At 50.3% G+C, this 23,459-nt stretch overlaps 2 protein-coding genes across 3 annotated transcripts in view; one reads left to right on the top strand and one right to left on the bottom strand.

The window, feature by feature from the left end:
* grin3a (glutamate receptor, ionotropic, N-methyl-D-aspartate 3A) overlaps window positions 1-9,095 on the top strand; it is a gene marked incomplete at its 5' end in the record, with an annotated part of 12,532 nt that extends 3,437 nt beyond the window's left edge. Inside the window, 9 exon segments of the mRNA XM_067250247.1 lie at window positions 297-892; window positions 3,461-4,508; window positions 5,097-5,242; window positions 5,743-6,348; window positions 7,103-7,218; window positions 7,417-7,568; window positions 7,789-7,950; window positions 8,132-8,202; window positions 8,636-9,095. Coding sequence (XP_067106348.1) covers window positions 297-892; window positions 3,461-4,508; window positions 5,097-5,242; window positions 5,743-6,348; window positions 7,103-7,218; window positions 7,417-7,568; window positions 7,789-7,950; window positions 8,132-8,202; window positions 8,636-9,095 — 3,357 coding nt within the window.
* A 1,808-nt stretch (window positions 9,096-10,903) lies between these two features.
* On the bottom strand, window positions 10,904-21,845 carry plppr1 (phospholipid phosphatase related 1). 2 transcript variants are annotated; one of them, XM_067249858.1, is made up of 8 exons: window positions 21,816-21,845; window positions 18,373-18,489; window positions 15,973-16,161; window positions 14,471-14,603; window positions 13,540-13,790; window positions 13,025-13,201; window positions 12,704-12,835; window positions 10,904-11,606 (listed from the first exon to the last, which is right to left on the bottom strand). In XM_067249858.1, the coding sequence occupies exons 2-8, from the start codon at window positions 18,430-18,432 to the stop codon at window positions 11,574-11,576; spliced, it is 975 nt and encodes a 324-aa protein (XP_067105959.1). In that variant the 5' UTR covers window positions 18,433-18,489; window positions 21,816-21,845; the 3' UTR covers window positions 10,904-11,573. The 2 variants fall into 2 exon arrangements, with proteins under 2 accessions (XP_067105959.1, XP_067105958.1); XM_067249857.1 differs by lacking the exons at window positions 18,373-18,489; window positions 21,816-21,845 and having other exon boundaries at window positions 15,973-16,200.
* Window positions 21,846-23,459: the final 1,614 nt, after the last annotated feature.

Here is a 23,459-nt window from a genome sequence, read left to right as displayed (position 1 = left end):
ATTCCTTTTGGTAAACTCAGGATCAATTAGTTCATTACAAAAACGTGCAGAGAGGTTAATGTAATGAATGAACGAACAGATAAATGGGCTGAATGTGAAAAACAACCTGTATTGTGTGGTTTTGAATAAAGTGTTCTAACATTGTATGCTGTCTTCTCTCCACCCCCCAACACACACACACACACACAACACTTACGCGCGCATGAAAACGCACGCACATTAACAACAAATCCCCCCCCACACACACACACACACACAAACACATAACGCACGCATTCATAAATAAAACACCCCAGAACCCGCTCCACTTCCAGCTGTCGATGCAAAGCCCCCTGGTGCCACCGTCCGACCTGCTCTACTCCCTGCTCCTCCTCAACGGCTGGTACGACGTCAACATCCTGCTCTGCCAGCCCTGCCACATCTCTCACTTCCTGTCCCGTCTCCGTAACAACAGCCGCTTCCACCTGGGCCCCGTCCTCAACGTCTCCTCCTCCTCGTTCTCCTCCGACGGCTCCGCCCTGCAGCGCCCCCTGGAGGGCCTCCGGGAGGCTGCGGGGGCCGTGCTGATGCTGGGCTGCGACATCCGAGACGTGCGGAGGCTGTTCGGCCTGCTGGGGCGCCTGGGCCTGCTGCTGCCTCACCTCCACTGGGTGCTGGGCGACGGGCAGAGAGTGGAGGAGCTGCGGGCCGACGGGCTGCCCGTGGGCCTGCTGGCGCACGGGGGCATGGGCCCGCCGTCTCTGGAGCACTACGTGCAGGACGGGCTGGAGCTGGTGGCGAGGGCAGTGGGTGCCGCCGCCTTGAGTGACCCCGCCCTGGCGCTCATACCAGGCACCACCAACTGCATGGCCATGCAGCACGGCAACCTCAGTTCCGGGGTGTACCTTGCCAGGTATGTGGTGATGTCATGGTGGTCGGGGTGAGACAGAGAGAGGCAGGGGGAGGCGGGTGGAGGAAGCAAATGAGGTTAAGAGGTGAACACTGTCTCCAGGGCAGGGAGAATAGCAATTATTGCATTGTAATAATGTTGTAACGTTTCAAATTTATTGTGACCATTCCGGGATGTAAAATAATGAAGTGCAATAGAAGGCTATATCTCCTGGGGCATAGTGACTTACATATCTATGGTTAAGGATGGAATTTAGATGGAGCTGCAGTTACACAACAAAGACAAGCTCAACACAGTGACAAGCACAGAAAAGGGGGATGTAAGTAAAGACATGCCAGACAAACTCGAGGCCTGCAGTACATTTACATTTACATTTAGTCACTTAGCAGACGCTCTTATCCAGAGCGACTTACAGTAAGTACAGGGGACATTCCCCCGAGGCAAGTAGGGTGAAGTGTCTTGCCCAAGGACACAACGTCAGTTGGCATGACCGGGAATCGAACTGGCAACCTTCGGATTACTAGTCCGACTCCCTCACCGCTCAGCCACCTGACTCCCCAGTACAAACATGCAGTACAGACAGACATATAGTGGAGACGTGCAGTAGAGACACCAGGGGTTGAGTCCATCCCCTGGCAGCCCAGACTGCTGTCATTGACCAGGGCTAGATAATGAAGTCCCAGCAGCTGACTTTCTGGGACTGGCACCAGACAGAGCCCCCATCTGGCTATCAGGAGGAGCCGGGCACTGCCAGCACAGACACAGATAAACAGACAGGCAGACAGACAGGCAGACGGGCAGTGGGTGGTAGAGCTGTCCTTGCAGATAGCACGTCTGGATGTGAAGTAGCAGCTTGTTCAGGTCATCAGCCGGCAGAAAGACAGGCTGACAAGCAGATAGGCTGACAGACAGCCAGACGAGCTGACACATATGCAGATAGACAGGCAGTTAGGCAGGCAGGCAGGCAGACATACATGCAAGCAGGCAGGCAGGCTGACAGACTTGTAGTATGTGGTAGAGCTGTCCTGGTAGATAGCAGGCCTGTGTGTAGCCGCCTGTCTAGATCGCTAGCAGTGACAGAGAACAGAGCCCTCTTTCATTCTGCAGGCCTGCTGGGAGTAGTTATCTGTCAGTGTGTCTCCTCTGCTCCCCCCCCCCCCCAGCTACACCCAGCCTTGCACCCTGCCCTCTGCTCCAGCTTAGCTGCTATTAGGACAGAGGGAGGCTGGCGGAGGGGGCGGAGGGGGCGGGGTGGGGGTGAGGAAGGCAAGAAGGAGGACTGGAGATAACGGAATGTCAGAAAATAGATAGAGATGGCAGGATGGTCGGGAGGAGTGTCAAGAGAGAGAGAGAGAGAGAGAGAGAGAGAGAGAGAGAGAGAGAGAGAGAGAGAGAGAGAGGGAGAGAGAGAGAGAGAGAGAAAGAGAGGGAGAGAGAAAGAGAGAGATGGAGACAGAGGGAGGGAGCCAGCAAGGGCAGCATGGAGGAAGAAGGATAGAACCGCAGTGGCTTTGTTGGACAGAGCCGTGAGAGAGTTATAGGGCAGAGGAGATAGAGAGAGACAGAGATCATTTAAATTCGAAGTCTTCATTATTCTATGTTTATCTTTGGAATAATGCATGGCCATTACAGAACACCCAATCTGTGAGATAGGATCAATATGAAAAACATTACTTTCTTACAATAACCCCTTGCACCCTCCACACACACACACACGCTCGCCCAGTTCATTGAACTATTTTATATTGCCAACCAAGCAGCGTGTAATACCAACTCCATCTCCAGCCTGGCTTTCCCTAGTCCCAGCAGCAGCTCCACTGATTGAATCACCACAGTCCTCTATACTGCTCAGCCTGTGCTATTGACAAGCTAGTGAGGCATGACGGAGGGCACGAGAACATCAGAGAAGTGACTAGAAGAGGACAGTAGAATGTCAGAGAACTGAATAGAGGAGGGCAGTAGAGGCCTATCTCTGTGGGGGCGTGGGAGATATGCCATCTTTTTGGGTTAGACTCCCACTGGAGTGACGTTACGACACTCTGGGCAGTAAATCAGCCTGGGAGCTCCAGTAGCGCAACAAACAGGCGGAAGGACAGGCTGGTTCTGGTCTGGAGAGCAGGCTGACACTCCAAGTCAAGTAGGAGGAGGAGGGGGGAGGGGGGGGGGGCAAAGAGAGCGTGACAGAGGGAGGGAGGGAGGGGGTTGGGAAGAAGATGAGAGGGAGAGAGAGTCCGTGGTCATTGAACCATGTGTAAACAGTAGAATCTGTTCAGAGGGTATTTCAGAGAGGAATTTATAGCCTCAAGACACCCTCTGCCTCGACGGTCTCTACTCTATCTCTAGTCTCTCTTCTCAATCTCCGTGATCTCAACAGTCTCGACTGTGTTTCTAATGCCTCTACCCTGTCTCCACTCTCTGTACTCTGTTGGGTTAGCCTGCTAGTCATCACCGTGTATCATGGCAATTTGTGTAATGTTGCACTGTGCGTATGTTTGTGCATTTGTGTCTGTGTGTGCGTCTGTGTGTGTGTGTCTGTGTGTGTGTCTGTGTGTTTGTATGTGTGTCCCTCAGGTTTCTGGCCAACACGTCCTTCGACGGCCAGAGCGGCTGGGTGTATTCCCAGCAGGGCACTGTGATGTCGGAGAGCCAGCACTACATCTGGAGCCTGCAGCAGGACCCGCTGGGCAACCCATCCTGGACCCGCCTGGGCCGCTGGAAGCAGGGCCGCGTCCTCATGGACTACGGCGCCTGGCCCCACAAGCAGGCGGCCAGCCACGCCGGAGACTGGCGCCACCCGGCCAGGCTCCACCTGCGCGTGGTCACCCTGGTGGAGCACCCCTTCGTGTTCACGCGGGAAGTGGACGGGGACGGCCTCTGTCCGGCCGGCCAGCTGTGTCTGGACCCCCTCACCAACGACTCGGCCGTGCTCCAGGGCCTCTTCTCCAGCCTGCAGGGCCCCAACGACAGCCTGCCCATGGGGCTGAAGCGCTGCTGCTACGGCTACTGCATCGACCTGCTGGAGAAGCTGGCCGAGGACATGGGCTTCGACTTTGACCTCTACATCGTCGGGGACGGCAAGTACGGCGGGCTGAAGAACGGGCGCTGGACGGGGCTGGTGGGCGACCTGCTGACGGGCGCCGCCCACCTGGCCGTCACGTCCTTCAGCATCAACTCGGCGCGGAGCCGCGTCATCGACTTCACCTCGCCCTTCTTCTCCACCTCGCTGGGGATCCTGGTGAGGACGCGCGACACGGCCGCGCCCATCGGCGCCTTCATGTGGCCGCTGCACTGGAGCATGTGGCTGGGCATCTTCGTGTCGCTGCACGTCACCGCCGTCTTCCTCACCATCTACGAGTGGAGGAGCCCGTTCGGCATGACGCCGCGGGGCCGCAACCGCGAGCGCGTCTTCTCCTTCTCCTCGGCGCTCAACGTGTGCTACGCCATCTTGTTTGGCCGCACGGCCGCCATCAAGCCTCCTAAGTGCTGGACGGGACGCTTCCTCATGAACCTGTGGGCCATCTTCTGCTTGTTCTGCCTCTCCACCTACACTGCCAACCTGGCCGCCGTCATGGTGGGGGAAAAGACCTACGAACAGCTGTCAGGCATACATGACCCCAAGGTAACTGACGTCAAATATCTAACATGTAGTGTGTCTATATATATATAGTATATAACACAATTTGACTAGCATACATAGTATATTATCCTGTAATATGGACCTGGACGCACAACTCTAAGCTAACACACTAACACAATGATACACAACCGTAAGCTAACACACTAACACAGTGATACACAACCCTAAGCTAACACAACAACACAGTGATACACAACCCTAAGCTAACACAACAACACAGTGATACACAACCCTAAGCTAACACACTAACACAGTGATACACAACCCTAAGCTAACACACTAACACAGTGATACACAACCCTAAGCTAACACAACAACACAGTAATACACAACCCTAAGTTAACACAAAAACACAGTGATACACAACCTTCAGCTAACACACCAAGATCGGGATAAACAACCCCAAGCTAACTCTGTTATCTGGCTAAGTCTGTACAGAATGTAACACATTGTAATGTCACCTATGTGGCGGGGATAATATCCCTTTGATGTCTGTACTGCTCCTCCCTCACCTCTACACCCACCCCATCCCTCCCCTCTCACCCCCCACCTCCTCCCTGGCCCCTCCAGCTGCACCACCCGTCCCAGGGCTTCCGCTTTGCCACGGTGAGGGAGAGCAGTGCAGAAGACTACTTGAAGAAGAGCTTCCCTGAGATGCACGAGTACATGAGACGCTACAACGTACCGGCCACACCGGACGGCATAGATCTCCTCAAGTAAGTCATTGTCACCACCGTGGGAGACTTCCTGTAGTAAGCCAGTGTAACTGTGGTGGTAGACTTCCTGTAGTAAGCCATCATTACTGTGGTGGTAGACTTGCTGTAAGAGTCATCACCAGGCACTAATGTAGCTTTAACACACTACCCAAATACTCTGTTCATAGCTATAGTAGACTACCTGATCGTGATATCACAGCCCACCTATATCGGCCTATCAGAAGCAAGACATACTCATAATTATTTTAGAGACAAGGTCTTTCCCAGTTCCATCGTCAAAGTGCTGTACCTGTTGTCGTGGTGTGAAGAGGCCAGCTCCACTGTTAGCATGCAGTGCGTCAGCTATCAGATCGGCAGCTCTTCCTGTGTGCTCCTGTAATCTTCAGCGAGCTGGACAACCCCAATAAAGAAGCCAGCCAAAACAATAAAAAGGTTTTACTATGATTCACATCCCGGCTCGTGTTCCCTCTCCTCACCCTTCTGTGAGTGTTTCCCTGGAGGTGCAGTGAAACACGGGGCCAAAGCTGCATCACAGGCTACGCTGCGTCACAGGCTACGCTGCGTCACAGGCTACGCTGCGTCACAGGCTACGCTGCGTCACAGGCTACGCTGCGTCACAGGCTGCGCTGCGTCACAGGCTACGCTGCGTCACAGGCTGCGCTGCGTCACAGGCTGCGCTGCGTCACAGGCTACGCTGCGTCACAGGCTACGCTGCGTCACAGGCTACGCTGCGTCACAGGCTACGCTGCGTCACAGGCTACGCTGCGTCACAGGCTACGCTGCGTCACAGGCTACGCTGCGTCACAGGCTACGCTGCGTCACAGGCTACGCTGCGTCACAGGCTACGCTGCGTCACAGGCTACGCTGCGTCACAGGCTGCGCTGCGTCACAGGCTACGCTGCGTCACAGGCTACGCTGCGTCACAGGCTACGCTGCGTCACAGGCTGCGCTGCGTCACAGGCTACGCTGCGTCACAGGCTGCGCTGCGTCACAGGCTACGCTGCGTCACAGGCTACGCTGCGTCACAGGCTACGCTGCGTCACAGGCTGCGCTGCGTCACAGGCTACGCTGCGTCACAGGCTACGCTGCGTCACAGGCTACGCTGCGTCACAGGCTACGCTGCGTCACAGGCTGCGCTGTGAAGCCCACACACCTCCGCCTTCAAAACAGGAATTCGGTTCAACAAAAAGCATTGAGTGTGTTGCGCTGTTTTAAGTTTGTGTACCCCCCACCCCACCCTCCCCCTTCCCTACCGTGGCCACCTTGGCCAGCCCCCCCCCCCCCCTCCCCCCCGCTCCCAGCTCTCTTTGACCTCTGCCTCTTCTGCCTTATCACCTGTTTACAAAGTCCTCTCACATCCTACACAGCACAACCGAGCAGAATAATGGGGGGTGGGGGGGGTGGGGAGCAGGGGGAGCAGGGGGCGGCACAAGGTAGAAGAGAGAAGATGGTGGGTGAGCTGCACGATATCTTCTCCTGAGTGATAGACAGACAGCTCCAGTCATACAGATTGGCCCCTGCTCTGTGAAGATAGCATCCACGTCGGGGGAATCTGAACGCTGAGGTTTACGACGATGCTACACGCAGCACATATAACTGCAGCTGCAGTTTATAGCCTGCACATGTAAGATGCTGCTTGGCAGAAAATCATAAAAGGTTGTAATGTTCTTCCAGCTGATTGACACTGCCTTGATTAAAAACGGTCCAATCTTTCCCACAATGATAATGAAGATGAAAATGATGAGAATGAAATCAATGATTATTAGCATGATGAAGATGATAATTATAATGATGATGAGGATGATGGTGATGATGATGATCAAAATGATGATGATGGTGATGACGATGTGGTCTTCTCAGAGAGGACCCTCAGAAGCTGGACGCCTTCATCATGGACAAAGCTCTGTTGGACTACGAGGTGTCCATAGACGCAGACTGTAAAACTCTGACCGTGGGAAAACCATTCGCCATAGAAGGCAAGCGAAGGATGACGATTTTCCCTAACTAAGTTGTATTAGTAGAAGTAGCATTATTTATTAGTAGTTAGTACTGCAGTTTGTAGTAATGTTTGTCAGAACAGAGCTGAATGACCAAGCCGTGTTGGAATATGTACCAGTAAGATCCTCTGTGTCTAATAGTGTGTGTGTGGGTGTGTGTGTGTGTGTGTCGGCCAGGCTACGGTATCGGCCTGCCGCAGAACTCGCCCCTGACATCCAACATCTCGGAGCTGGTCAGTCAGTACAAGTCAGACGGCTTCATGGACACGCTACACGACAAGTGGTACAAAGTGGTCCCCTGTGGAAAGAGGAGCTTTGCTGTCACCGAGGTAACCCCAAAGAATGGAGGCATAAAGTGCTGTAGTGCTAAAAGACTGTAGAGATGATGTCGTGATAAAGTAGTGATAGAATACTGTGGTGATATATTACTGAAGCGATAAAGGATAGTGGCGATAATGTACTCGGGTGATAATGTATTGTAGTGATAATGATATGCAGTGATAACGCAGATCGTGATAATGTTGAGATTCCCGTGTGTTCCTCTGTCAGACACTGCAGATGGGCATCAAGCATTTCTCAGGTCTGTTTGTGATGCTGTGTGTGGGCCTGGTTCTGTCTCTGCTGACCACCCTGGCGGAGCACATCATCTATCGATTCGTCATCCCTAGAGTCCACGAGCCCCGCTTCAAGTACTGGCTGCACACAAGCCAGGTATGCATGCATACATGACCTGCAACACATGAACACTTCTGCACTAATACTGCTAGGCACACATATCTATAAAGTTGACAATCTGGACCTCACAATCTGGATTTTTTGAAGTTTATGAATGAAATACCATGATTAAGTCCATAATATTGTTACATCTAACTATTTGTGTGTCTGTGTCAAGCGATTACATCGAGCCCTCAACTCAGTCTTCACTGACGACAAACTACCCACTGTGGCTAAACCAGAGAAAAGGTAACTCCTCCCATTTAACCGGCACCATCCCCCCCCCACACACACACCAGGAAAACAGCTTACCCCTCCATCATTTCCTCCCAGAACGTAACAGCCCTCACTAACGACCACCGCCTGGAGAAGCAGAGACGTCTGTCAAAGCCAGAGAGCGCTTTATGACAGTTTAATTCAGCCATGTGTAAATGGAATGGCCAGGGATAATTGCTGGGGGGGGGAGAGGGTGAGGAGCTCTCCGTGGTGCTGCTTGCTGTCTGGCTGTGATGGATGTCTCCAGTATATAGAGCGTGCCCTCACCTGTCACCTTCCGTATCCCACCTACCCCCACACTGAACCAGGGACTGAAACCCATCACTTTGCCTCTCTGGCTGATATTGCAGGTATCACAATTAGCTTCCTTTACGGACTGAGTTGTTGTTCTGTATTTAACCCACAGATGCAATGAAGGGAACAACCAACCAGCAGCCTGGAACCCTGCAGACTCCTCCCTCTGCAATAGGCGTAGGCTCCACCCACAGGAAGCGCAGCAGAATGACCTGGAGTTCCCCCCCAGCCAGGACACGCCCGTTGCCCCTCCCACCCAACTGAAGAGACAGCTACCCCTGGTCTGCTCCTCCAATGGTCGAACAAACATGCTGGGCCCAAGCATGGGAGTAGGCCGGGGCCTGGGGCTGGGGTCAGAGCTTGGCCTAGGAACAGGGCCTGATCTGGGGCCAGGTCTGGGCAGGAATCCCCTGGTCCAGGAGCTGTCTGCTCTGGAGACCCAAATCCACCTCATCAAACAGCAACTTCAGAGTGCCATGAGGAGGAAGAGGGAACTGGAGTTCCACCAGCAAACAAATCAGACCAGTCAACAGGGAACCAATCAGCAGACCAGCACTATTCCTGAGTCCTAGACTTACCACGGGAGCCTTCCTAACGCTGATCCATGGAGACCAACCCGGAGCTCCCTCTCTCCTGTCCTGACTGCGCTTGTCTGGCAAGCCACTGTGGCACCGAAGTGTGTCTGGCACAAACCCTACCTGACACCTGAGGGCCTGTGTACTAGCTCTCTGACTATGTACCTTGGCTTTAGCTCCACAGGATAACTCGTGTGGGCAGCCAGGTGACCCGGATTAGATTTGGTCCATAACCCATGGTTCCTGTTCCTGGAGGAACATTCTCTGTTGGTATGTTGTGCTTCTCCTGGACCATCGAACTGAACTTTCTCCGACGGTCCGCTGGGTAACAGCTGTGGTAGACCCCCCCCCCCTCCTATTCTACCTCTTCTCCTCCCTGCCTTTGACTTGACCTAGACCTTCTTTTCTCCGCCTCTCCTCTTCCTCTCCTCCTTTCCCCATCTCTGACTAGACCCTTGACCCGCTCCCCCCTTCTTCTCTGTCACCTTCTCCTCCTCCCCTCCTCTCTGACTAGTCTCTTCAGACAGACATGGCAGTGTTGACGGAGAAATGTCTGTGTTACCAGGGCGATACCAGTGTTACCAGGGTGATACCAGTGTTGCTTGGGCATTACCAAGGTGTGAACGTGGTGATGTGTTAATGTATCCGCAGGTGGTCCGACCCCAAGACTGAACCCTCACTGAAGACAAAAATACTCATCACATTGATTGTCTGACATCAAGAACCAGAGGAAAGTTTTCTACCGGAAAAAGATAGAACATGATAGAAACATGTTCTCAACCGGATAGATACATAATTCTTTATCCAGGATAGATAGAAGGTGTTCTTTAGACAGAACACATTCTCAACCGATAGAACATGTTCTCTATCAGGGTGTAGTCAGTTATTTTCCTGGAAGGAAGTAGTTCTCTTGCATTGTGTATGTTTGAGTTTGGATGTGTTCTGTTTAATTAAAAAAAAGGCTCCCAGAATGCAACTGGGTGTCATCAGTTGTGCGATTGATGTGTTCATCAAGACTCTCTACAGCTTTTACAAAACCAACTGATGTATGAGAGAGGGTGACAGAGGTCAGGAAACTGACGCGTATGCTTCTGTCCTGTCCTCAGTCGGGACATATACTGTACACGCCTGTTAAATAACTTAGTGTTCTGGTTTCAGCATGTCATACTAGTCAGGTAGGATGCTGTTAAGCTTTCAGAAACCACAACACTTGCTCCAGGGTTAGACAGCGGAAGCTGAAATGCATAAGTTTCAGTATTCCTCTGCCAGAGAGAGGACTAAGGTTATATCATCTTCTCAGAGAAACGGTCTTTTCTCTCCCATGGCTGTGGAGAGACCGACAGATCATTATCGCCCTCTGAGAGATATCGTATGAACCTGAGAGAAATAAGTAGCTCGTTTAGACCGGCTGTGTGTGCCTATGTGAGTAGGAGACCGCTACAGAATATTCCTCGAGCAAATAACCACCAGACTCAACCTTCATCTATCAGAATCCTAATAAGGTTTGTGTTGTGGTGATTCGAATAGAGTTCAAAAGTCTCTAATTTCTTCAGGGGAGGGGCTGGGGACATTCATTAACACTACGGTTAATTATAAATTAATTGCATTAAGAGCTACAGAGAGCTGTACATCAGTCAGCATGGTGATATGATTTATTCAAACAAGATGGCAAATGATCAACCTTGTACATAACTCCACATCCTTCTTCTGATGTGTGCCTTAGCCTGTCAAAGTGAAATTTTCCCAAGTCATCTCTGAGAACAGGAATGAGAAAAGAACAAGGTTTATACAGTAAGTTTGCTACTGACTATTTATTTTGTGGACAAACCAAGAAAAATATATGCAGCATTTCAACAGAAACGCAATTCTTAAAGAAAGACAATGTACAAATTAGTTTTTTTTTGTTGTTTCTATAGAGACTGCAGTGAAGTTGCATGCTGGGATGTCCATGTCAGTCAGTCTCAGGAACACAAACACAACACTGTGTTACCGTGCCAATGCAGGGGGAAGGGGCGGGGGGGGCTCTGCCCCCCTCTTTATACACCGAAACTTAAAAAAAATATATCAAAACATTCCTGGAGAAGAGCAGGCAAATATTAGTCAGTGTTTAACCAAAAATATACAAAATAGGACTTTAGTCAATAAATGTACAGAAAAAAATGAACTGGATAAAGGGATTGGTACAAATACAACAGTACAACATCGATATGTCGACACCATTAGATTGCCGGCAGCTGTATATACTAACTATGATGTCAAACATGAGGGAATGTGCATCACCTGACATCTGGGTGGACTACAGCATTCGCTCATACAAAATGTACAAAACATGGGCCTCTATCTAGGAACACCAGAATACTGTCCTTTTTACAGCATGACACAGTACAAAAACACACCGTCGTGTCATCATCTTCATCGTTGTTGTGCCTACAGGTGCTGAGGGGACGCGAACGTCACCCTGTGTTGCCCCCTTAGTCATGTGACTTCTGTCATGGATGCCGAGTGGTTCTGTGAGAGAGAGAGAGAGAGAGAGAGAGAGAGAGAGAGAGAGAGAGAGAGAGAGAGAGAGAGAGAGAGAGAGAGAGAGAGAGAGAGAGAGAGAGGAGGATTAATCTTTTGTTCTCCATGCCATTGTGTCTGAAAGTGGACAGCTGAGAAACAGCATAACTTCTAGCTCTCAGCCTGGCCCAACAGGATCCAGCCTGGCCCAACAGGAGCCCACCAAACTCTACAGACCCAGACAGGGTTGAAAAGGGTAGGGTAGGTCTGTTATCACAATGACAAAATTCTAACAGAAACGATGAGCTAACTACAGGTGCTTCTGTATGTTTATCAGTTGTGCTACTGAAATCCATCAGAGCTATTTAACAGCGTTGAACCATTGTCCTTGTGGCTCTCTGTTTCGCTCTGTTCACTCACAACATAAGATGATCCCTATTCACCACCGTCTGCGCCAGGCTTTGTACACACGGGCCCATTCACACACCTGGCAGCAGGCCGTTCTGGCAGCCTGGGCCTTGGGGAGCGACTTTGGGAATACAGACTGTAAACAAACACTCCGAAACCGGCATGAGTTGCAAGTGCGTCTGGTTCTTGAACCTATGAATAATCAATGAAGTCTGGCACAGTTCAACAGTTGTTGATCTGTTGATCTCACCGGTATCCCTCAATGAATTGCTCCTCCCAAAGTTTCTTCAATTTTTTCTCCTCTAGTGAGTTTTTCTGGGAGTTTTTCCTTGTCTTCCTTGAGGGTTTAGGTTGGCTGAGGGGCAGTTCTATGAGCGTATATGGGCGTAGTTCTATGTGAAGCCCTTTGTGACATTGTTTGTAAAAAGGGCTATACAAATGAATATTGATTTGATCCTTAGCTGCAAAAAGTGTCTCCTGCCTTTTCCCGCTAACCTCATACGCTCCCTCCTGCCACACCATTGTGTTGTTGTTTAGATCGAACGTGCAGAAAAACACATTTCAGAGTCAGGTCTCACATCACCCGACCTCACCAGCTGGCCCTGGACCAGCTTCCATTTCAGAAGCTCAATGTTGAGCTCCACAGGTCGTCTGAATGTCTTTATGGGTGAAGTGTTGGTGGTGGGGGGTCAGGGCACCTGTGCACTGAGGGTCTCCAGAGGGCTCTCTACACGAGGGAAGGTCATGAGGGGAAGGCCGCGGTAGTCCTCCATCTTCTGCTTGGCGGGTGGGCCGTGGGCGCCTTTGAAGTTGTTCACCACACAGATACCCTGCAGGGACAAGTCGCGTCATTGCAATGTCATGACAATGTTGTTACAGTGTTGCGACAATGTTGCCGCAACGTCGAAAGAAGTTTTCATTACACCTTTAAAAAGGGCATCTTCAGGTCCAAACAAGCACCAAGACACATTGTCGCCAGCATGTGTTAAACGTGAGAACCACAATGAAACTACTCTCACCAGGAAGAGCGCCACGGAACTGCCCAACAGGAAGCCAGCCACCACGTCAGAGCAGTGGTTCCGGTATTCGGACACACGGTTCAGCCCGGTAAGGAAGGCGCTACAGAGCGTGCCTAGACACAGCACGGGCTTGGCCAGACGGCTGGACTTGGTCTCGATGGTGCTGGTGATGTACATCTGGAGAAGGACAGACTGCATGCTGTAAGGTCCATGTCAACTCAGCTACTGTCAGCTACCTGTCAACTCAATTACTATCAACTACCTGGAAAGTAAACTACTATCAACTACATGTAAACTAGACTACTACCAACTAGCTATAAACTATGATCATCTACCTGTAAACTCTACCATCAACTAATTATCTTCAACTACTTGTCAAATACATTTCCTTCCACTACCTGTCAAAAATAATTCCCTTAACTATCAACAAAATTAGCATCTGCTAGCTGTAAAGTCAATTTCACAATATTGAACATTTTATCCCTACATAGACCACCCTTCCACCCCTTCCTTACCGTAGCGTAGACGGCTGCGTAGACGCTCAGCGAAGCGTCTTTGGAAGGAAACGAGCGCCGGGCTTTCTCCACCAGCGCCGGGCTTCCCGTGCAGATGTTGCTGTTGGCGATGAACTGGTGGTTGAAGCGGCACTCTGAGCCGGTGTAGTTGGGCTTGCAGACCGTCAGGAAGTAGGGCGCCAGGTTCCCTGTCACCACCTGGCCCGCGTTCACAAAGATGTCCGTCGCAAACAGGCCAAACGCGAACACGCCTGGACGCGCACACACACACAAACAAAACACGCACACACTCAATCCCACTGTCTCCTTCAGAAAGCCACAATCTGTGAAATATTGCACCCCCTCTCAGAGGCTCCTGCAGTATTGTTCTGTGGTCTGCAGCATCTGTAACAATGACTAATGCCACCTTTAGAACATGTCCGGGACCCGGAACATGGGAACACGTATGACCGCCCGCATACTGCAGCCACACGCCCAGGAAATACCAGCTGCCATTATCTCAACTGCTTAGCCATGAAATTACTATCCTTTGTCCAATTCACCATACCATACCCTTGAATGTGTATAGGTGTGTGTGTGTGTGTGTGTGTGTTTGTATATGTGTGTGTGATGAGAGGGCATATTTCCAGGAGGCAGACAGAAAGGACACCGGACCTCGCCGCTGTAATCCCATGCCTGAGAGAACTCAAATACCCACGTGCCCCAGTGTGCAGTAGATGTCAGCATAATACCTGACAGTAATAATAACAAGTTATAACAGTGTTAATACGAGGGTAGTAGTAGTGGTTCTGATAAAGCAGTTTAGGTGGAACACCTAAATGTGAGATAACCAGTTACACACAAGAGGTAAGTAACAGTTATAATCAGTGTGAATATCAATGTTCATAGCAGTGTTAATAACAGTGTTAATAGCAATGTTCTCATGACAGACCTATGAATCTGATGACTCGTCGTATGAGGGGGTTAAGGTAGCAACAGTCTCCAGTCACGATAGTCTTCTCCTGGGCCAGTAATGCCTCTCTGGTCGACTTCATCACATACATGGACACCTCGCCGATGAAGATCTGCACACGCATGCACACACACAGCCAAAGGTTAGACATTTTCACACACACACACACAAACCACACGTACAGCTTAAGACATATGAACACAAACAGAAAACATTAACTATACACATGCACACACACACAGGTTGGAAATATGCACACACTCACGGATGACTGCATTTCTCTCCAGTAACCTCTCTCCCCCTTTAGTAACCTGTCTCCCCCTCAAGTAACCCGTCTCTCTGCTTCTCTTTCCCACAAGTCCAGCCAACCAATTTGACAGTCTGAGTTACAGCCTTTTTTATTGGCTATATGTCTCAGCCAAAAGGGTGTGGAGCCTGTCTTAAATGTCCTACTTGATTCTGCTTGGCCATGTGATGGTGTGTGGAGCCTGTCCTAAATGTCCTACTTGATTCTGCTTGGCCGTGTAATGGTGTGTGGAGGCGGGGTGACCCGTGAAGAGCGGGCCATATCGCCTGACACAGCATTCCCACAGACACACGCACTGACACTGACATCCAAGGAGGTGCAGCGAGGAGGAAGATGAGAGGAGGAAAGAGGCGGATCCTGTGAGAACAGCTGACAGAAAGACAAGCTGGGGAGCAGAAGGGCTCAGTCTGACGCAGATACATCCGTACGCACACACACACCACACACAGACACACCGCACACAGACACACACACAGCGCACGCAGACACACACTCCGCACACAGACACACACACGCAGACACACACACACCGTACGCAGACACACACACACCGTACGCAGACACACACACCGCAGACACACACACCGCACACAGACACACCGCACACAGACAGACTGCACACACACACCGCACACACGCGCGCAGACACACACACCGCACGCAGACACACACGGACGCAGACACACACAGCTCAGTCAGGGCTGAGACACAGACTGCCGTCCCTAGGGCTGTCTTCGTTGTGCGCCTCTCTCTGCATGGAGGAGCACAGTGCTGCAGTGACCCCTACAGGACAAACACCTGTCACTGCAGCCTGACTGCCCGCCCCACAAACTGGCATATCAGGACAGACAGACACATACCCACAGACAGACAGACAGACAGACTCATACCCACAGACAGACACATACCCACAGACAGACAGACAGACAGACAGACACATACCCACAGACAGACAGACAGACAGACAGACAGACAGACAGACAGACTCATACCCACAGACAGACACATACCCACAGACAGACAGACAGACACATACCCACAGACAGACACATCCCCACAGACAGACACATACCCACAGACAGACAGACACATACCCACAGACAGACAGACAGACCAGGACACAGACACAAACAAACACGCACAACACACACACACACACAGTCGGTACACTCACAATGGCGGTGGGGGCGCCGGCCACCACGCAGTAGAGGATGAGGGGAGGGATGAAGCTGCTCTCGTCCACACCAGGGTAGGGCTTCATCAGCTCGGCGTCGTTGCAAAAGAAGCCCTGGACGTGGATCCCAAACAGGTCGGTGCACTCAAAGTAGTAGGCCAGCAGAACTGTCCCCGACATGATCACTAGCTGCACCAGGAGCATGGTAGAGGAGAGAGAGAGAGACAAGAGAAGAGTGGTCAGTATAAAGAGAAAAAAATGTATACTAGTCCTCAGCGGTCCTGTCTCGTCACTGTTCTTAGAACCTAGAGCCCACAACCTGGATGACACTGGCTTCATATACGATACAGATAAACCCCATCACCATCTCATTATCTAACCCGCAGCTCTCTGACCCTTCATCTGTCTGTCTGCTCTCTCAGAAACCCTCTCTCTCTCTCTCTCTCTCTCTCTCTCTCTCTCTCTCTCTCTCTCTCTCTCTCTCTCTCTCTCTCTCTCTCTCTCTCTGTCCTAATGGTGCTTATGTTTACTTCACTCCTCCTCCTCTTCCTCCTCCCACCTCTCTTATGTTTGTCTGTGTGTGTGTGTGTGTGTGTTTGTGTGTGTGTGTCAGTTATATAAGGCCTTTTGTCCTCTGCTAATGAAGCAAGCCAGCTGAGTCCAGAGGCGACACTACAGTACCCAGGCCAGAGGAGGCCGGTTGGGACCAGAACAAGACAGGAGAGGCCACAGAGGCCATAGAGGCCATAAGGCGAGTTCAGTATAGGCAGTAGAACTTAGTAGAGGCTACAACATATGGTTCAGACAGGTGAGCACTGGAAGCTGTACTGCCACATATGGCCACTAGAGAGGGCTGTGGCACCATCACATCAGAGGGCTCCCCTGTCCGTCGAAGTGCTGCTCTGCTACTCTGATCCTGCAGGGGGCGGTACACTCAAATACACTCACCAGTCACATGACTGCTCCCCTACTGCAACACAGATGGTTGGTATGGAGGAGCCCAGCATGGTTGACCAACATACACTCGCTCTCTCGTTCTCTCACACACACACACACTCGCTCACTCACACACACACACCTCTGCCAGCAAGCCCGCACAACTCAGTCACCACCTGAACCAAGAGGATTGTTCACCACACAAGTGGCACCCCTCCTCTCCTCCCCCTCTCTTCTTCCTCTCCTCCCCTTCTCCTCTCCCTGTCCTTCTCCTTCCCTCCTCTCCTCCTCTACCTCTCCTTCCCTTCTCCTCTCCCTGTCCTTCTCCTCTCCTCCTCTACCTCTCCTTCCCTTCTCCTCTCCCTGTCCTTCTCATTCCCTCCTCTTCTCCTCTACCTCTCCTCCCCTTCTCCTCTCCCTGTCCTTCTCCTTCCCTCCTCTCCTCCTCTACCTCTCCTCCCCTTCTCCTCTCCCTGTCCTTCTCCTTCCCTCCTCTCCTCCTCTACCTCTCCTTCCCTTCTCCTCTCCTTCCCCCTCCAATCACCCTCTCTTCCATGAATGTGTCTTGTAAATGAACATTGCCAAACATCGCTAATAAGAGCCTCACTGGGATCATACATAAACAAATAAAGCATTAACAAAATGAACAAACAAGCCACAAGCCTGCTCTGCTGGAGAGAGATGGAAGAGGAGTGGGGGGGTGACTGAGTGAGATCTGGAGGGGGGGGGGGTCATGTGACAAAGTGCGAGATGGGGACTATTATGGAGAGGCTGTGAGAAGCGACAGATGAAGGAGAGGAGAGAGATGGAGAGAAAGCAGGGGAGAAAGGGAGAGGGGGAGAGAGAGAGAGAGAGAGAGAGAGAGAGAGAGAGAGAGAGAGAGAGAGAGAGAGAGAGAGAGAGAGAGAGGCTAGAATAAAGAGGGAGACCGAAGAGGAGTGATGGAGGGGAAGGAGGAAGGGAGAGAGGGAGAGAGAGAGGGGAAAAGAGATGGGGTTAAGGAAGAGAGCGTGAGAGGGAGGGAGGGAAACAGGAAGATGGAGAAGAGACGTGAAAGACAGGAATAGACAGTTGGAGAGAATGGAAAATCTGTGTTACAGTGTGTGTGTGTGTGTGTGTGTGTGTGTGTGTGTGTGTGTGTGTGTGTGTGTGTGTGTGTGTGTGTGTGTGTGTGTGTGTGTGTGTGTGAGTGTGTGTACGTGCGTGTCAGGCAGGTCTTTGATGTGAGTGAGCCTCCAGACACTTCTGTGTGATTAAAGACCTTCGGCTGAGATGTTAATTATCCACAGAGCTCAGCTCACAGTATTGTTTCACTATAGCTTACACACACACACACACACGCACACACGCACACACACATACCATAGCAACTCCAGTTTACCCTTTACACACCAATGTAAGGGATCTCTCTCCTGGTCTCCATCTCCCTGTCTCTCTCTCACACACACACACACAAAGACAGACCTCTACAAAAATGAAGCAGGGGATGATTGAGTAGCTGCGCTGGGTGTGGTCTGATGCCATGGTGACTCCGCCTCCTGGTGGTGACTCCGCCTCCTGGGACTACTCCAGATCAGTCTGCTGGAGGGGTGAGGGAGAGGGAGAGAGAGAGACAGTGAACAAGGAGGATAGACGGTTTACGGTTTAGTCCATTTACTCAAATGAATCACAAATCAAATGAAGGACATTTGTAACTGTCAACCATAGCGTACAGGTTAAACAGAAAACCCTGACTTCCTGAGAGGTGGACAGAGCGTGGCGAGAGACAGGGGAAGATGTATGACAGCTACAGAGATAGAGCGGGAGAGGGAGAAAATAGGGATGGTGAGAGAGATAGAGAGAGAGAGAGAGAGAGAGAGAGAGAGAGAGAGAGAGAGAGAGAGAGAGAGGGGGGGGGGGGGGAGGGAGGGAGGGAGGGAGGGAGGGAGGGAGGGAGGGAGGGAGGGAGGGAGGGAGGGAGGGAGGGAGGGAGGGAGGGAGGGAGGGAGGGAGGGAGGGAGGGAGGGAGGGAGGGAGGGAGGGAGGGAGGGAGGGAGGGAGGGAGGGACAGACTGGAGAGTTAATAGAAGATGACAAGCATGGTGTACATCCGTGCCTAACTGCCAGAGACAGGAAATCAGATCCTCAGGAACAGGAAGTAGGAAGTGATTAGATCAGGTTTCATCAGAAACCACTGTTCCGTCTCAGCCTCTCGATGTACGCAAACAGCTGAGGGGATCTGCAGGCTTCTGGGTGGTGTGGATTTGCTCTGACAGAAGTATGACACTCTACAACAAAGGTCACTAGAACTCTGGACACACAGAGCAAACAGCAGACCATGGGTGGGTGTGTTGTCATGGGATGAGTCTGAGCTGAGACAAAGCCAGACAAGTTGACCTCAGTCTTTCAACAGTCCTCGACACACACACACATACTTGTTCATACATGGACACTCCACTTGACACTACAGAAATACAATTCCTCTAGACCATTAGACACAAACAGCCTTTCTCAAGAATGACAGAAATACATGACAGGTATGTAGAAACACACCTTTCTGACAGTGAGACAGCCAGGCACCGTGGAGCACTCAACAGCAGGGGGACTGACTGTTAGCTAGACTGTATTACACAGGAGTGTGCTGGTGAACAGAGAAAGGTAGACACAGGAGATATGATAGGTACCATGGTGCTAAAGCTGGAAACACCGGGGGGGGGGGGGGGGGGGGGGGCAGCTGACAGGTAGAACTACTCTCAAAGGTTCTTCTCTATCTCCTTTTCGAAAAGAGAGCGAGAAGAAGAGCTAGAGAAGACACAGAGAGAGAGAAACAGAGAGAGAAAAGTCAATAGAGAGATAGACAGAGAGAGAAAGCAGGCAGAAAGAGAGAGAGAGCATGAGCGCCTCAACCTCGGTCTTCACACCCTCCTTCCCTGTGAGACTGAGAACCCCCACTACAATTAAAACTATAAAGAAACTCCTACGGAGCTAAACAGAGGTCACCAGATGCTGGCAGTGAGCTGGTAGTATAGTCTTTTTATTGATAGCTAGCTAAGCCAGTATGTAGCACAAGCTATATGTTACAATGCTAGCCGGTTAATTCAATGTATAGCCTTAGTTATGTGGTAATGATAGTCAGCTAGGACAGTGAAATGACATCCCTAGCTCCACAACAGATTCCAGGAAGATGATATCCCTTTAATGATATTCCTGTCTCATCCACTGTGTGTCCCCAGGGATGAAGAGGCGGGCCCTTTTCTCCAACCCTGTCCAATCAGTCCCCTGGGACGTTGCACTGACATATCTATCGCCCTATCAGGGGACAGGACAGCAGAGAGGTAATCAAATACCTGCTCCTGGAAGCCCCCAGGGAGCAGGGGTTCTCCCCAGAAATCAATGAGGCATCAAGGTGTCAGACAGCTCCATCTCTTCTCCACTATGGTGCTCGTCATCCTCCTGACATCCCTCCCTCCTCCATAACGGCTGGTGTTTGTGTTCCTATGGAACCCAGCCAGATCAGGTGTCAAACCAACGCTAAACTGCATCTCTGATTGGCTGTAGTGTGGTGATGAGGTCATTGCTGAAGTCCTTGTTTTGGTGAATCAGAGGCGGACAGTCGTATTCCAGTAAACAAGCCTGTTTGTGTGACCTGTAAACAACACACGGCCCTGAGGTCGGACAGTCCAACACACATGCACACACACACAGTGACTAGCTGGTGTTGAGGTGGAGCATGCCCTTAGCCTGCCTGCTTCCAGATGGAAGCAGAGGTCAGGTCTCTAGGCTGAATGGGCGTCTCCAGGTCAGGACAGAGCAGCCCAGGGATGGACAGACCAGGCCAGGGAAGAACAAAACAACAGCAGACCAGGCTAGGCCAGGGGAGGGCGGGCAGAACAGGCCAGGCCACATCTAGTACTCTAATACATGTACTAGAGTTCAGCATTACCTAGAGTCAGAACACTGAACTCTACCTGGCAGGATGCCCACCGCTGAGGTACAAATGAAGAAGGGAGTTAGAGGGGGAGAGAGAGAGAGAGAGAGAGAGAGAGAGAGAGAGAGAGAGAGAGAGAGAGAGAGAGAGAGAAGAGAGAGAGAGAGAGAGAGAGAGAGAGAGAGAGAGATGTGTGTGAGCGTGGTGTGCTTCCATGTATGCCTGTTGACTGCCAGGACCTGACGCCATGCCACCTGTCACCTGCCACCTAAACTATCCTGTAAGCCCAACCAGCATGGAGAACCCAGAGAGATGGAGATTGTTTAGTTCAAATGGTTACATGTTGGTTAAAGGCTTGAAATAACCAAGATTGGTTCAAGGGGAAATTAATTCTGTAGATAACGCTGTTGTTTTTTTTTGCTGTCTTCTGCAGGCAAGAGTCGAGAAACCTGAAAATGTTTTAAGTGATTGAAAATGGAAACGAAGACAACTACAGCTTTGGGTTTGGGTGTGAGGTAGGCGCAGGCTTTAAAGAAATGTTCAATTTGTCACGTTCTTTAAAATCCGACACATGGTATACAATACCTTCTTTCGTATCTCGCCACTACTGAAGAAGAGAATCACACACCTCGGGTATCATCCGACCTCAAACCGAGCAGTCTTCTCCAGAAGAACAGTGGTTTTACACCATCGCCTTAGCTCGAGAGGACAGGTGTCTGAGGAGCGAACTCCTGTTAACAATTATTGAAAACAGACCCCGCGGAGGTCACCAATAGTAACGTGTGGCGTTTACTAACAGGTTATAAGAGCAATCAGTTACTGCAAGGGAATCATATGTTGCCACTTGAGAAACGTCGGAAGTTACTGCTCAGCCACTGCACGAGCCTTCCACCACAAACGCCAAGCAACAGACAATAGGCTCTTTGGAAGAAAAAGCAAACAATTCGCCTGCTTTCTCTCATCCCTGCGGTAGCCCGTCGTAACAGCTCGAGGAACTTACCGTGCGATGAATGAATATTCCAGATATGATAGTAATCCATGAAAGAAAATGGGAAATAGTGCCCAAAAGCGCGCATGCTACTCCATCGTATTTCCCACCGAGCCAGAGTGCTTTGGTTGATGTGAGCGATAAGAAACACGTAGCCGTGAGTGTGTGTATGTGTGAGAGAGAAAAAGGGAGAGAGAGCGGCGGAAAGATGCTGTGAGGGAGGCGGAGCCAAGGCGCGTAGCGCTCGGGTCTAGTCAAGCGTGCTAATGTGACATCTTACAAGCGGGACGGTCCCACGCCTCTGAGACTGGGGGACGCAGCTCGAGGCAGACAAACATCCTAAAATAGAGTGAAACCAAAAAATGGAAAGGTAGCCTTACCTTGAAGTGCAACTTGTAAGGCATGTTTGCATTTAGTCTTATCCCTTGATAGTAAACCATGAGAAAAAATGGTAAGTGGTATTTCTAGGGGGGTTTAGAGGGTTTGGGGTTAGAATTAGTGTTAGTGTTTGAATTTAAGGTTTAAGGGTTAAGGTTAGGTTTAGGGGTTAGGTCGTGTCCAGGGGCTTTGTTAGACCCTTTTTACTGGGGCACCTGCCCCAGTATAAATCTGCTGTGCCCCAGTAGAATTTAAAGTTTGACTTTTAACAAGTTCCTTTATTAGTCTGTGCATTAATTTAGATTTATTATCCCAGAGGCCCGCAGAATTCCATGTCAGCGAGCTCTTCTGAGCATGCCAAATAGCCACTGCAGCACGCACACAGAAGTCCAGGTGTCGGACTCGGCACACAAGTCAGAATTGAGGTTGGCTAAGAAAAAAAGAAAGTTTCTAAATGATAGGCCTACGGATCATCATATTTTGACTAAAACATAAAAACAATATTACATGAAACTCAAAAAACTGTATTTGCGCTAAAATGATAGAAAATGTGTGCATTAACTATTGATGTCCCTGCCAAAGCTGATATCAAATGTCCCTGAACTGTTGTATAGTGGGTTAAGCCAGGGGAGATTTAATAGCCTAGTAGTGTATTGTGCGCAGCAGGCTTGAAAGAAAAAAAAGGAATATGAATACTGTGCCCCAGTAGAGCTTTATGTCTAACAACGCCTCTAGTCGTGTCCATCCTCATTAGGATAGTAAAACAAACCTGTGTGTGTGTGTGTGCATGTGTGCAGTGATCTACATTCAGAACTCAGCACATTAAATCCAAAGACTCTCCCCTCACACCAAGCTACATTGCTAAATCCTTTATAAACTACACACCAGCTAGAACACGGCGATCATCAAATGCAGGCCTATTAGAGGTCACCAGAAGCAGTCATAAGAAGATTGGTGATTTAGCCTTTGTCAATTACGCCCCAAAACTATGGAACAAATTACCCATAAATATTAGGGAAGCAAACACTCTAGACATTTTTAAAAGACAGCTTAAAACCTACCTTTTTACCGAAGCATTTAAGTAATTTTATCTCAAAAGGGTTTTCCTACTTTTTAAAGTTGTTTTTCTCTCTTGAACAGAGATCTTATTGGGATTTTTATTTTTGTTTGAATTGTTTATCACTTGTATTATTGTTTTTATTGATTTTATGTAAAGCACCATGAGCTACAATTCTTGTATGAAATGTGCTATATAAATAAAGTCTTACTTACTTACTT

The sequence above is a fragment of the Osmerus mordax genome, chromosome 14, assembly GCF_038355195.1.
Source record: "Osmerus mordax isolate fOsmMor3 chromosome 14, fOsmMor3.pri, whole genome shotgun sequence".
Taxonomy (NCBI): Eukaryota; Metazoa; Chordata; class Actinopteri; order Osmeriformes; family Osmeridae; genus Osmerus; species Osmerus mordax.
The sequence above is the reverse complement of the archived record's forward strand: the minus strand, read 5'-3'. Positions and strand labels throughout refer to the sequence as shown.

Bases quoted from the DNA above. Each gene is read 5' to 3' on its own strand.
- plppr1 (XM_067249858.1), bottom strand. From the start codon at position 18,432: ATGGCATCAGACCACACCCAGCGCAGCTACTCAATCATCCCCTGCTTC. The intron at 16,162-18,372 runs GTCTGTCTTTGT...CTCCTGGTGCAG, and splicing joins CCTGCTTCATTTTTGTAGAG to CTAGTGATCATGTCGGGGAC. The intron at 14,604-15,972 runs GTGAGTGTACCG...ATGCGTGTGCAG, and splicing joins CCGGCGCCCCCACCGCCATT to ATCTTCATCGGCGAGGTGTC.